The 13,565-nt window shown below is 45.0% G+C and overlaps 1 protein-coding gene across 1 annotated transcript in view; it reads right to left on the bottom strand.

The window, feature by feature from the left end:
* Nucleotides 1-12: 12 nt before the first annotated feature.
* Nucleotides 13-13,565, bottom strand: part of LOC145395582 (glutamate receptor 1-like) — a 171,711-nt gene continuing 158,158 nt past the window's right edge. Inside the window, exons 13-16 of the mRNA XM_080269172.1 lie at nucleotides 11,421-11,666; nucleotides 11,040-11,149; nucleotides 890-1,088; nucleotides 13-45 (exon numbers count right to left, since the gene is read on the bottom strand). Of these exons, the coding sequence (XP_080125298.1) occupies nucleotides 13-45; nucleotides 890-1,088; nucleotides 11,040-11,149; nucleotides 11,421-11,666 (588 nt within the window). The remainder of the gene's footprint in view (nucleotides 46-889; nucleotides 1,089-11,039; nucleotides 11,150-11,420; nucleotides 11,667-13,565) is intronic.

Here is a 13,565-nt window from a genome sequence, read left to right on the forward strand (position 1 = left end):
CGTGTACTCCGTTTACGCGCAGACGACAAACTTCATCGCCAACACCTGCATTCATTACACAAAATTATCAGGCTCTGAGGTTCCATTAAGGTCTTATGACCCTTATAGAGCTAATCATCGTGTGCATGGTCACTGCAGACGACCCTGATTCAACTCTGTCCAGACTATGATGGCTGATGACGTCACAACAATGCTATCCACAATCCCTGAAAGACCAGCAAAGCATTACAATTAACCTCAATCGGTAGAGAGGTGGCCTGCAGTCCTAACGGACCCAGGTTCAAATCCCCGCTGGGGCAGGGAACAGTTTAAGGATTTGAATTTCATTAAATCAGGCTTTACTGATCTACCAGAAGACCCGCCGACATGTCGTAAAAATACCCCCGCTAATACCAATACACCAGTCCTGTATGAGACAGCCCTAGCATGTATTCAATATGGACGGTGGGTGTTAGTGCCGAAGTGGTGACATGTAGAGGTGTATGGTGTGTAGGAGGACTGCTGGGCCTTGATAGCAGGCTGTGAAGCCTATGCCCAGAGTCGGGCACATAAAAAAAAAAAAAAAAAAAAAAAAAAAATGACAATACACAGCAATTTAGTGCTTGTGGCATTACACTGTTACCATGACAACCCAGCCTCCTCTTGCTACCTTTAGACGACTCTGGGATTGGGAGAGACTTCAGACCACTTCAGAATAAAAACCTCTTCACTGAATACTATCGCGTGGAAGTAACTAGAATACAATGAAACATACCTCACCAGACTGAAAGAATTAAACCAACTGGGATTCATACACCAACCAGAAAACAAACACACACACACACACACACACACACACACACACACACACACACACACACACACACACACACACACACAAAAGGCTTACCTCGAAAAACTCCACGGAAGATCCCCCTTGAAGCGTTCCATACTCCATCTCAGTCTGACTGGCCAAATCATCCACAGAGTTGATGGGGGTGACCAGCCTCTCGACGGTGAGGAAGGCGGCCAGGTTGGCAGTGTACGAAGAGATTATGATTAGTGTGAAGAACCACCACACACTTCCCACGAGACGACCCGACAGCGATCTGGATGGTGAGCGGTGGAAATTATATGCTGTGAGGGAGACAGTTTGTGTGGGTGGGACGGTGTCAAAGATCGTCTTCAATAATACATTCTTCCCATCTACAGACGATTTTATTCAACTTGGGAGGGATTTTTTCGAAGAGAAGAGGTAAGATACAAGACTAACACTTCATTAACCCCTTTACTGCAAGAACTCCTGCCTAAATTGCATATATCGTTTGGTGCCAGCATAAAGATTACAAGTCACCATACTGGAGGGTTACGAAGGTGGCCTCTTACATTTTATCACTGCTATCATCACACGAATGTACTGGGTTATCGAGAGATTATTCAAATTGTAGGAGTCAGATAAAGGCCTCATTATACTTTTCAGAGCAGACGTGCGTCCTATTCCTGAGGTGACGTCTTTGGCTTCGTAGCATCTTTTTTGAACGATTTGTTCTGCATACTCGTGTGTGTGTGTGTGTGTGTGTGTGTGTGTGTGTGTTTTACTCTTGTACATTACGGATGCAAAGTATATCAATATTAAACTTATACCAAACATGAGGAGGTTAAAGAGAAAGGTGTAGGAAATCTCGCTACGGAAGGGGTGCTGGGAAAGATACAGGAGGGGTTAAGAGCATTCGTCCTAACTGGAAGCCATTCAGTGGTGGCGTAAATGAGAAAAAATGCATTGAAAGGGCTGAATCTGTTTCCTTTTTCAAACTCTTCCAGTCTGAGGCCCGTCCTGAGGGGCAGAGAAGTATGCGGTCTTGGTCATTTCACTGCAATTATGTGGTGGAACTATCTATTCATCTATCAATCTATAGCCCGACGCCCTAAGCCCGCAAAAGGGTGGCCGCAGACAAAACGCCTCCAAGTCGCTCTGTCACCCACCATTTGACTACCCTCCTCCCAACTCACCCCCCCCCTCCCTCCATGTCTCCACCTCATCCTCGGTCTACCCCTCCCTCTCCCTCCCTCCACCTCACCTACATACACCCTCTTAGTCAGTCTTTCACTCCCCATTCTCTCCACATGTCCAAACCACCTCAGTGTATTTCTCCTAATCTCAACCACATCCACATCCACCCCACAACGTTCCTTCACTTCTTCATTCGTCAACCTGTCCCTTCATGTCACTCCACATGCTCCTCTCAAGTAACTCATTTCCACTGCTCTCACTCTTGACTTGTTCCCTTCTTGCAAGGTCCACGCCTGGCTTCCATACGTCAGGATAGGGATCACAATACTATCATGCAGTGACTTCTTAACTTCCATACTCACCTCCCTATTTCTCATCACTGCTTTCAGTGAACCAACAACCTTGCTTCCCTGCTGTACCCTTTCATGCACTTCATCCCCCAAAGTTCCATCCTTACTCATCACACTACCCCAGTACTTGAATGCACTCACATTCTCCATATCCTCACCATCCAACCTCACTGTACACTCTGTGACTTCATTCCTCTCAAACACCATAACTTTACTTTTGTTTACATTAACTTTCAGCTTCCTCCTCCTACACACTGTCCCAAATTCATTCACCAAACCTTGCAACTCCCATTCATCTTCACTCAACAATACTGTATCATCAGCAAACAGCAGCACCGGAATCTTCCAAATCTCACCCTCATTCATTACAGCCACCCCCACATCCACTACCCTACCTTGCACCTCCTTTACAACCCCGTCCATGTATGTATTAAACAGCATGGAGACATCACACAACCCTGTTTCAGTCCCACATTGAGATCAAAGAACTCACTCAGCTCACCATCCACTCGCACCGTAGCCCTAGCTCCCTCGTACATACTCTTCACAGCACTCAACAATTTCCCCTCCACTGGAACTGCAAAGTTTTATAAAAGTTAAATTGGATCTCTCAGTAATGGACAAATTAAGAGAAGCTGCATCTAAGCTCCTCCATTTAGAAAAGTCTCTAGCTGAATATAATAGCTTGGAGACTGCAAAAAAAAAAAAAAATAAAATAATAATAATAATAATAATGATGTTATAGGGCTAAACAGTAAAAGCAGAGAAAAGAAAATATTATCGTTGGTAGCAGAACACTCCTTTGACATCAAACCACGATTTTTGTACTTTACTCCGGCTACCAACAGGAGAGAGAGAGAGAGAGAGAGAGAGAGAGAGAGAGAGAGAGAGAGAGAGAAGAAATGAAATGAAATGAAATTAAATGAAAAGGTAGCACCAGGTAACAAAGACCATATGGCACTGAGTCGCATCACAGAGTGAAAATATGGTAAAGGAGGAATATAAGGGAAAAACGGATAATAAAATTGAATACACAAAATCCCTAAATGAGTTAAAAAGGACATTAAACTGGTAATAGAAAAATACCGAGACTCACTTAAAACATCGCTTAAATCTGGAGGTCGGCAAAGTTAGAATAAAAACGGGAATAGTCGATGGCGAACTCCTGTATGTCGAGGGCAGGCAATGAGAATGTCGTGTACTGACAGGGGAACATTGCAAGCAGGGCAGAAAGGCGGCAAATCGCCAGATATCAAATACCCATGAGTAAGACGAGTATGGCCAATCCATAAGCGAGCGAGGGCAGTCTCCCAACGGCGGTTACGATGACAAGGCTTGGACCACAGAGAAACAGATTTAACAGTCTGGAGTTTATTACCAGTCAACATGGACCAGCAAGACTGCCACTGCTGTCAAAAGAACGCTCGGAGGACGGGAAAAAAATCAGAAACTGGAACAGATCGAAAAGGCACACAAGGGGACTGGAGGGCTTCGCAAGCCAAGGCATCCACAGTTTCGTTACCACGAATGCCGACATGACCTGGCACCCAGCAGAAAGACACTGATTTTTTCTTGACAGACAGACGAAACAGCCACTCTTGACTCTCTAAGATGAGAGGATGGAAGCGCGAAGTTGACTGCAACAGAAGGAGTGCACTAGGGGAGTCAGAGAATAGAACGAAGGACGATGAAGGATGGCTGTAACATTTAAGGGCCGCAAGTAATAAAGCATGAAGTTCAGCCATCATAACTGAAGCTACTGAAGGAAGGCTATACTGACATGAATGATCAGGGAACTGAACTGCAAACTCAGTACCGTGTGCCATTTTTGATCCATCTGTATTGACATGGACTGCAGAAGCATGTTCGACAAGATGTGAGTGAAAGGAAGATCTAAGAACTATGGAAGATGTAGACGACTTTGAGGAAGGCAATATGGAAGAACAAACAGAGGGATGTGGCAGCAGCCAAGGTGGAAACCGCCCAGGGCGAAATAAGAGAACACTGTCTATGGAAACTGGAAAAGACGAGAGGAAGGACTGAACACGAAGTATGAAAGGGGGTCGATGACGGGGATGGGTTAAATAATAATCTGCAACAAAGGAATGTATTCTGAGCACCAACAAAGACACTCTGATGTTGTCTCAAGAAATAGCGAAGAGAAAGTAATGCACGACGTATATAAAGTGAAGGATAACCTGACTCTGCATAAAGACTCTCTACTGGAGAGGAGCAGAAAGCACCAAGCGCTAAACGAAGACCAAAATGGTGTACCAAATCAAGTTTTAGTAACGTACAAGCGGGAGCAGAGGAGTAAACTTGGCACCCATAGTCTAATTTTGATAAAATAAGGGCTCGATGAAGGTTAAGTAGGCATGTACGGTCAGCACCCCAAGACACATGGGATAAAATTTGCAGGAGACATAGACATTGTAAAGTCGACACCTTCAAAGAAGAAATATGAGCATCCCATGTCAACTTAGAATCAAAGATCAGGCCCGAGAATCTAGCAGATGCCCGATACTGGAGAGGATGATGATAAAGACAGAGAGGTGGGTGAAGTGAATGACGACTTCGAGTAAAGGTCACTGCACACGAATTAGATGTGGAGAACCAAAAACCATGAGCAGTAGCCCAAGAAGAAGCATCCGTAATAGCAGACTGAAGAAGACTCTGTAACACTACGGAATTAGAGCTTGCAGCATAGACAGCAAAGCTGTCAACATATAAAGAAGAATGTACACCTACTGGGAGAGACGCAACAATATCATTAATTGCAATAAGGAAAAGTGTTGTGCTAAGAACCCCGCCCTGAGGAACTCCTTCGTATTGTGGGCAGGAATCAGACAAACTATTGCAAACGCGAACAGAAAAGGACCTATTTGTCAAATATTTTTTAATAAAAACTCCTGTATTGCCAACAATACCAAATAATTGGACCGTAAGGAGAATATGATGCTTCCATGCTGTATCATATGCCTTCTCAAGATCAAAAAATACAGCAAGGACTGATTCACCTTTGGAAAACGCAGCCCTAACATACGTTTCTAACTTAATCAATGGGTCCAAAATACTTCGCATCTTTTGGTAGCCAAATTGAGTCGGAGATAAAAGATGGTTAGATTCTAACAACCACATTAGCCTAGCATTAACCATACGTTCCAGGACTTTGCAAAGACAGCTCGTCAGAGCTAATGGACAATAATCTTGAGGAAGATGGCCATCTTTAAATGGCTTGAGGAAAGGAATAATAAGCGCGATGTGCCAACTTGGGGGAAATTCGCCTGTGGTCCAAACACAATTATAAGGTGCTAATAAAAAAAATGAAGCCCCGCCGATGAGAGGTGTTTAAGCATACTGTAATGAACATCATCTAAACCTTCATATGTATCTCTGCAAGAACGAATGGCATCACGTAATTCCGCCGACGTAAAAGGAGCATTATGATGTTCTTCATCAGAGAGGTGGAAGTGGAGCGGATGATGCTCTGCTGTCGAACGAAGTTTATGAAAGTCACTCGTCAGATGAGAGTCTTTACTAACCTCACTAAAATGTTCGCCTAGAGCACTGGCATCTAAGCAGGGATCTGCTATGGAAGTACCATGCAGATGGAGGACCGGAGCAGGAAATGGTAGCCATTTACCTGCTATCTGAGGGATATAGGCCCAAACCACCGAGATGGGTGTGTTAGAATTAACTCGAGAAACATATAGCTTCCATTTGGATTTCTTGGCCTCTTTAACTGTTTGACGAAAGGCAGTGCTGGCACGTCGGAAAAGTATAAGATGATAAACTCTATCAGCGGTATGACATTTGCGGTGATAGCTCTTCCAAGTAGCCCGTTTGATGCGGAGAGCATATCTTGTACACAAGAAGAAGGAACAGAAAGAGGAGTTGTATAGGAAGTAAAAGCTGTCCAATTCGCTCGAGCAAAATACCAACGTGGAGGGCAAGGAGTAGGAGAATATGACGTGAGTTGAAGATGTATTGGAAAATGATCACTAAACAGACAATCTTGAAGGACAGACCAATTGAAGTCAAGAGAAAGAGATGGAGAACACAAAGAAAGGTCAATGCAGGAAAAGGTATGCGTACGTGCATCGAAGTGGATGGGAACACCAGTATTGAGGACAAGAAGCTCATGATGGTAAATAAAAGATCCCATCAGTCGACCACGAGGATTGATAACAGAATCACCCCACACGGGATTTCGACTATTAAAATCACCAAGTAAAAGGTATGGAGAAGGGAGACTGGAGAGCAGGATGGCTAATGCTGAAAAATCAAGTGCCACTGAGGGGGAGAAATAGAGGGAAACAATTGTTAACCAACATCCAAGAAATGTGCGGGCTATAACGCAGGGGAACTCAGTAGAAATTTGTAATGGTTCAAATGGAACCGTATGGCGGATGAAAATGCAAACATCAGAAATGGAATGAGGTGAGCTAAAAAAAATATAATTGGGGACAGGAGGTGGGGACTCCTGAAGGCGAGTCTCCTGTAAGCAAATCACCATAGGTTGGTGAGCAGAATGCAAATAACCTAAGTCGTTACACTGTGAGGTAAAACTGCGTAAATTCCACTGTAAAATAAACATCATAACATAAAACAGAGGATCAGAACAATGACAAAACTGATGGTGCTAAAAAGCTATGTTTGTTGAAGAAGAGGTTACCTTTGAGTAAGCAAAGTGGGTACTGAAGAACCACTGGAGAACTGAGTGGTGGTAGGGCATGACTTGGGCAAGGAAGAACGGTGGTGAGAGAAGGGGGTTTCTTTCCCTGGAGGCAAAGGAAGGTCTAAAAGGGATTTGACGATAGGCTTACTTGAAGTTGAGGCGGGGGAAGAAAAGAAAGGAGGAAGTAACGGAGAGATTACTGATGAAGTAGAGGATGTAGACGCTGCAGCCTCAGGGGGAAGAGGAGTGGAAGGAAGGGTGAGAGGAGGAGGATAGTGAACATCGGCAGAAACGGTAATTGTAGAAGTGGAAATGGGGACGGTTGCAGCAGTGGTTGGAACAAACAATGGTGAAGAGGTATCCTGAAGAAACCGTGTAACTTTCTGGATAGTTTCGGGAGAACTGTCATCCGAAGATGCATAACAAAGTGGAGGGAAGTCAGACCTGGAGTAGAGAGGAGGCATGCAGCGCTTTTGGGGAACAGGACGTGACCCATGATGGGCTTTACGTTTCTTGACCGACTGAAGGGGAGTGGCAGGGTGGGAGAGGCGTGGCCAAGAACGGGAAGGATGCGACACGGGTGCGGAAGTAGATGATGACGTAGGTGGGGTAGAGGAAAGAGAGGTGGAAGTAGAGGAACAGAGAACTGAAAAGGAATTTGATAACGGAATAGGGGTGGACGAAGAAGGGCAAGAGGTGGTTGAGAGAGAAACAGACAAAGGTTGGGGCGCAAAAAGAGAACAAGAAGGCTGTAAAGAAAACGAGGGAGAGGACAAAGAAGTGACAAAGACATCTGAGGTTGCAACAGAAGAATAGAGACGATAGGCTGTGGCAGTAGCATCTGTATAGCCTTGACGTTGAGCTTCCCAGCGAGCTTCAGCCCGGCAGAGTCCAGTGGACCTCACATTAAAATTTAAACGAAGGGCAACGACGATCAGTGGCGGTATGCTCACTTCTACCATTAGGACAGCAGTGATGATCCGAGGGGCATTCATCATCCTTATGATCTGAAGATGAACAAAGGCGGCATATAGGAGTGGATCTGCAAAATTTCAGGGGGTGTCCAAACTTCCAGCAAGCACGGCATTGACGAGGGACTTAGGGAGATTCTTTAACGATTAGCTTGAGACCACCAAGCATAACAGTGGTAGGTAAGGTACGGCTGTCAAAATGGATTTTTGCAATATTTATAGAATAGTGGCAGCGATGCGTAGGAGGAAGCGATTAACACTGTACCATAACAACTTTATGACCCCGGAGTTCTAAAATCTCCTGGATAAGAAAAGAACACTCTGGCCACTGACGGTCACCAAGATCAACATAGTGGGAACTAAGACTGTCCCTACACATGAGTTGAGGGGAACATTTTTTGTTACAATAATCGGTGTACCGGCAGGACTAAGTAAACTGATCATCGCAGTCGCCTGTTCTTCGGACTTAACTGTTACAATACGAGAGCCATCTGGACGAGACGTAAATTGGACATCTTTGCCCACCTACTTCAATAGGCAACACTGAAAAAGTAGGTCATCGCCTGCTAGAGGGGCAGTTGAGGGAATGTCAAAAAACTTGGTCCAGATCTGGGGGCCGAACAAAGCTTGGAGTTTGTCATGTTCTGTTTGCTTAGGAAATGGGATTAGAGATGGACGAGGACGAGAGATACACGTGGAAAAGGTAGATGAGGTAAGAGGAAGATAAGGTTCTAGTGTAATGATAGAGGAGGAGCTAGTAGAGGAGGACTGGGCAGAAATTGGAGGAGAAGAAGACGAGGATGAGGGGGAGGAGGAAAGATGCGGAAAAGTGGAGGTAGTCGGTGGGATGTCCGAAAGAGAAGCCGAGGTCGTTACCTGGGTCAGGTCGGTGGCAGAACCGGGGGAGGGGGAACTAATATCCAAATCCATAATGGTATATGAAACAGGAAAGGTTCATCATGACGGTTGAAAAAGGAAGGACATTAAGGGCGAAACCCCGAGTCTAGAGGCCCGGGCAACGACCCCAATGGGGGTCAAACTCTAGTGTGCACCCCTTACCCTACCCTGGAAGGGATAGCGACACTGCACCAGAGAACAAAGATTCCCTGCACATCAAAGGGTCACCGGCCAATGACCGAGAGTCCCGCCGCTGAGCCACGGCACCCCCGGAACCAACAGCCGCAGCCCAGCGACGGTTCCGCCTCCACAGAGGGTCCCTCTGCAGAGGTCTGCACACTGCGGTGGTGCCGAACCATCATGATCCCCACCACTGGCCAAGACAATAGCCCAAGGGCACACCCAGTCCTTCCTGTTGCAACTTATGCGTGGTAAATGATGAGAATTTTGATGAATGTGGAAAAGTCCAAGCCATTTAAAGCCAAATGATACCATAGAGAGAGACAGGAGGAAACGAAAGAAGTGATAGAAAAAGAATAGTGCCTTGTAAAATTAGTTGAGGCAACGACTGGGCCCAAGGAGGGGAGAGAGAGGAGAGCAGAATGGACTTGAAGGCCATCTTGCAACCAAGCCTCCACGTCTGTGGAGGGAATGAAGGTACCCTGCTAGAGCTCCCCACACATCAAGCCCCAGTCGATGCCCCCGAAGCCTCCCACGACGGCAACAAGCAAAGGAACGGAAGAGAGAGAGAGAGAGAGAGAGGGGATGGATGAAACACATACACACACACACACAAACTAATCCCATTTAGCCATACATTCTCTTTTTCTGCCTGTCTCTCCGATAAACATGGATTCACTAGTTATTATAAACAGTAAAGCCGAACCATCTCTACATAAATAAAATTAAAATAAATAAACGTATGGTACACTAAACATCAGAAGTCCTGTCGCCTCTCCTGCTTTTCTCTCCATGGGGTTCGATAATCAGTCCAGTGAATCAGCGGCAAACAACATCGATGATTTGGTATGGCACTGGTATAAAGTCATCAGAGTCGGGTGCTATGGATTCACCACACTGATTTTCAAAGCTCATGATGGGCAGAAGTGACAGGACTTTTGATGGAGACTGTACATAAAGCCTGTATGGTTGATGTATGTTTCTCGCTGCTCTTCAGATATGGTTTTTAAACATATGTGGTAGGTGGGGGCGCTCACCATCCACTCACTCGATCCAGTGCTGCTTTGGGTCTCTGCCCTTTCCTCTCGTCCATCCTTCCTCATCTCCCTTTCTTTCCTTCATTCTTTCCATTTTCTTCTGCCTATTGGTGACTTTACACTCCCTCTCCTGTCTTTCTTTCCTCTTCCTTCTGCCTATGGGTAGTTCTACACTGAGTGACATGCCAAATGGTTTCCTGTACCCTACACCAGGAAACCATTTACAACGCTGGATGGTAACCATATAACCAAATTACGGCGCCTGCTTGTTTAGTAGGTAATTAAGGTGGTCCAGTCGGACTGAGCTTGTGTAGGTTTATATCCAAGGGATTGTTGGGGTTTATTGCTCACGTAATGCCACTCAGGGATGAGTGAGGCTGGTCACTCTCATCTTAAATGTCAGGACCAACTTGCCTAGCCCCGGGTTCCTACGCTCCTCATGGGGCGACATAGGATTGGATGATGGATGGATGGATATAATTATCATGAAGCCTATCTATAAATATTTACGTCAGACCAACTAGAAAAACACAGGCCATAAACCCAGTATAGTCAATATAATACTGCAGTTGTACCTAACCCTGTATAGAAATCAATCCTCTGTTGCATGTATTCCCCAGGGTGAACCTGAGACCATGACTTTGTATGTGTTTGTCTGTCTCTCTCTCTTTTAGGATTCTTTAGACCAGCAATTATCAAGTAAGTCTTTCTACTAACATAAAACCCAGACAACCGAGAAATAACCGTAATATATGTACGGTCTGTGTATCAGCATTAATAATTCTCACCTGTTCAGGCCAGAATTCCGTGACCCTTTAATACCTGTAATCATGGAGCAAGTCTTTCCATTAATATTTAAACCAGACCTCGTAGGAAAAAAAAAAATGGTTCTTATCTGTATGATGTATGTACAGTATCTATGTAACTGCTGCTCACCTTGGGCAGATATCGACCCCTTGTTGCATGAACGCCCCCAGGGTGAACCACAGACTGTTGCAGATGCTGAAGTCGTTGCTGACACTTGACTTGCCGTACATCTCTATCACCTGCAGGAGAAAGGGGAGGGGAGGATATGGCTACATATGTTACTATTATTATTATTATTATTATTATTTTATTATTATTATTATTACCAGTTACACCCCGTGTGTGTGTGTGTGTGTGTGTGTGTGTGTGTGTGTGTGTGTGTGTGTGTGTGTGTGTGTGTGTGTAAACTTGACAGTCCGTCGACTGAGGCTCAGCATTCCTTTTACACATCAGTTACTTCCCTCACCAAATTAACCATCATCTCACCCGTACATTCCCCTAACTACTCACCTTCCACTCGCTGGGGCTGAACCTGCTGACGAGGAACAGGACGATGGAAACCCCGACGCAGGCGAAGACGATGCAGGTCCAAATCTCGTGAGAGAGTGGCGACATGAAGCTGAACACTCCGGGTTTCTCCTTGGCGGGTTTCTTGATCATGATGGAGATGCCCTGGGTCATGAAGGGCTTGGTGAAGTCGATTACCTGTTCCCTCGATGATGTGATGGTTAGTGGCGCGATTGCTATGTCAGCCTCCTGTTGCCCAAAGAAAATGTATGAGTTTGGAAGTATGTTGGAGCCTTTTTAACGAAGCAAAATCGAAAAGAAGAAAAACATTAATCATCATCATAACAGTAATGTATCGTGATGCTGACAATTCTCTGTGATGCCGATAATTAATTGATAAACAAACCGTTTTGCGTTATGCTCCACTATATCCCCCACACACATACCAACCCCCTTTACAGCAGTACAGACATACGCAGACCCCCAACACTTTCCAGAGTCACCATCCCCCCCCCTTCTACACATACAAAACACACACACACACACACAATTCATTCACTTTCACACAACCCCTCTCCTCCCCAGGACACACTGATATCTCCCGTTTATTTGCTATACACTACGTATTTCATTACGTCCACGGAACCGCTTATATTACGACACAATAAGCGCCCGCCATTAATGAATATACTCGTACAGTAAAGGAAGAACTTATCTTTCTCAATGCTCAGCACTTCAGCCAGTCATGTCCCTCTTTATACAGGTTGGGGTTTCATTCATAAATTACGTGTGCTTCTTATGGCTGTTACCGAAAATCTCCACACGCTAAATTTTGACATACGTTCCACTTGGTAAACTGTAACATACGTATAGTAGTGAGGATTTAGATCCAGTCTAGATTAGCTCCATCAATTCGAGGAAATCAGACATCCTCCTTATCCTCATAGTGTTGTTCCTAGTTTACAAGCCATGTTGCTGTGAAATTAAGTTAATCTTCTCCTCTTAGAATTACTATTTATCCTCCTCCTGCTTTCCTTTTATTATTATTGTTTAAGAGTGCTGTGGTGGGACATGCAGAAGAGGTGTGTGGTGTGAGACGTGTGGGTGGTGGTGTAAGAAAAGGAAGTGAATGGTGGTGCGAGGAAGTACGTATGGCTGTGGCTGAGAAGAGACGTGTATATGAAGTGTGGCTGCAAAGGAGGGATGAGGTGTCATATGAGAGGTATAAGGAAAAGAGGAATAGGGCGAGAAGGGCTGTGCGTGATGCTAAAGTGGCAGCAGATGAGAGGTGGGGTAGGCGGCTGATTGAGAATTTTCAACAGAATAAGAAAATATTCTGGAAGGAGGTTAAAAGGGTGCGAAAGGGAAAGTCTGGGAAGGAAGAGCGAGTAAATGCAGAGGATGGAAGGATGTTAACTGAGATGGATGCAGTAAGGAAGAGATGGGCAGAGTAATTTGAAAGATTGTTAAATGTAGAGGAGGAAAGGGTGGCTGAGACTGTGGCGGATGGAAGGGTGCAAGGAATAAATGTGTTGGGAGAGTTGAATGATTCTTTGATCACGAAGGAGGAAGTGGAGAAGACAGTAAAGGAGATGAAAACAGGGAAAGCTGCAGGTATGGATGGGTGTGCTGTGGAATGCCTGAAGGGTGGTGGATTGACTATTGTTGACTGGTTAGTAAGACTGTTGAATGTGTGCTTTGTGAAAGGTATGGTGCCAATTGACTGGGCAATTGCTTGCGTGGTCCCGTTGTATAAGGGCAAGGGTGATAAGTATGAATGTACTAGCTTTAGGGGTATAAGTCTGTTGAGTGTTGTAGGTAAGGTGTATGGTAGAGTGTTAATTATGAGAGTTAGAGAGGGTACAGAGGGAGTGATTGGTGATGAGCAGTGTGGCTTTAGGAGAGGGAAGGGATGCGTGGATCAGGTGTTCGCTGTGAGACAAGTGTGTGAAAAGTATTTAGCGAAAGGCAAGGATGTGTTTTGGGCATTCATGGATTTAGAGAAAGCGTATGATAGAACTGATAGGGAGGCTTTGTGGACTGTTTTAAGATTGTATGGACTTCATGGTAGGTTACTAAAAGGGGAGAATAGTTTTTACGTAAATAGTAGAGCGTGTGTAAGAGTGGGAAATGCTGTGAGTGATTGGT

The sequence above is a fragment of the Coenobita brevimanus genome, chromosome 1 (assembly GCF_032717465.1).
Source record: "Coenobita brevimanus isolate Jiangsu-jjx chromosome 1, ASM3271746v2, whole genome shotgun sequence".
NCBI lineage: Eukaryota > Metazoa > Arthropoda > Malacostraca > Decapoda > Coenobitidae > Coenobita > Coenobita brevimanus.